This window comes from Charadrius vociferus, unplaced genomic scaffold (assembly GCF_000708025.1).
Source record: "Charadrius vociferus isolate BGI_N301 unplaced genomic scaffold, ASM70802v2 scaffold3229, whole genome shotgun sequence".
Lineage (NCBI taxonomy): Eukaryota > Metazoa > Chordata > Aves > Charadriiformes > Charadriidae > Charadrius > Charadrius vociferus.
The window spans coordinates 1925-3033 of record NW_009650003.1 but is presented as its reverse complement, the minus strand read 5'-3'; the positions used below and the strand labels follow the sequence as shown (position 1 = coordinate 3033).

General features: G+C 57.1%; 1 protein-coding gene across 1 annotated transcript in view; it reads right to left on the bottom strand.

The window, feature by feature from the left end:
• Positions 1-1109, bottom strand: part of LOC104292319 (chromosome unknown open reading frame, human C8orf82) — a gene marked incomplete at its 5' end in the record, with an annotated part of 4582 nt that overhangs the window by 1725 nt on the left and 1748 nt on the right. Inside the window, one exon of the mRNA XM_009891675.1 lies at positions 60-480. Within this exon, the coding sequence (XP_009889977.1) occupies positions 60-480 (421 nt within the window). The remainder of the gene's footprint in view (positions 1-59; positions 481-1109) is intronic.

Here is a 1109-nt window from a genome sequence, read left to right as displayed (position 1 = left end):
GGGGGGTGGCGGGGACGGCCGGCGTTTCCCCGCCGTCCCCCGTTCCCCCGCCGCCCAACAAAGGCAGCAATTCCTCGGTCAGGCGGTACCGTCGCCCTTCCCAAAAAAAATGGGTGGGGGGTCGCGTCCATCCTTCTCCGTACTCGAAAGAGGAACTCCATTCCATGGCCAACGCCGACCGTACCAAACCGACGCCGCCCGCTTTCGCCGGCGCCGGGTGGTAGAGCCGTCCGTTAGTCGGTAACATGACCAAACTCTCCGGTTGAAAGGGTACGGTCAACCTTTCGCCGGCGCCGCAGTAGGAGAGGAACCGTCGTTGAGCGGCGTCGCTCAAGAGTTGGGTGAAGACGATGGGACGATCGTCGCAACGAAGGAAATTACGTTCGCGACCGCAAAGGGAAAGAAAAGGGAATTCTTCTTCGTAACGACCGCTCCGGTTCCGTTCCAATCGTTTGAAGAAGAAAGTGAGGAAGGCGACGTCTGGATGGGACGGATGGATATCACCGCCGTGCTTCTCCGGTAATTAACCTCCCTCCTCAATTAACCCCCCCTGGGAAAGGGGTAATTAGCGATGCGGGAAGGGAGTCGTTCGTTAATGGGATCGCGTTTTAGCGGGAGGAGGGAGTTGGCGGAAGGAGGAGAGGAAATGCGGCGCCGGGAAGCGCAATCCCGGGTGTTGTTAAGGGTGGGAGGGGCTTAATTAGGTAATTAATATGCAAATGGCGCCCGGCGGTGGCTTTGCCATGGCCCGGCGGTGGCTTTCCCACCCACAGGGGTGCTTGGGGGGGGGGAGGGGGGTGTGATCCCCACTGCCAGGGGTCAGCACCCTCGTTAAGGATCGGAGCCCAATTAAGGATGAGATCCTGATTAAAGGTGAGCCCCCAATTAAGGGTGAGATCCCGATTAAGGGTGAGATCCCGATTAAGGGTGAGATCCCGATTAAGGATTGACTCCCGATTAAGGACTGGAGCCCAATTAAGGATCGGGCCCCACTTAAGGATGAGATCCTGATTAAGGGTGAGCCCCCAATTAAGGACTGACTCCCAATTAAGGATCGGACCCCAATTAAGGATGAGATCCCAATTAAGGATTGACTCCCAATTAAGGAT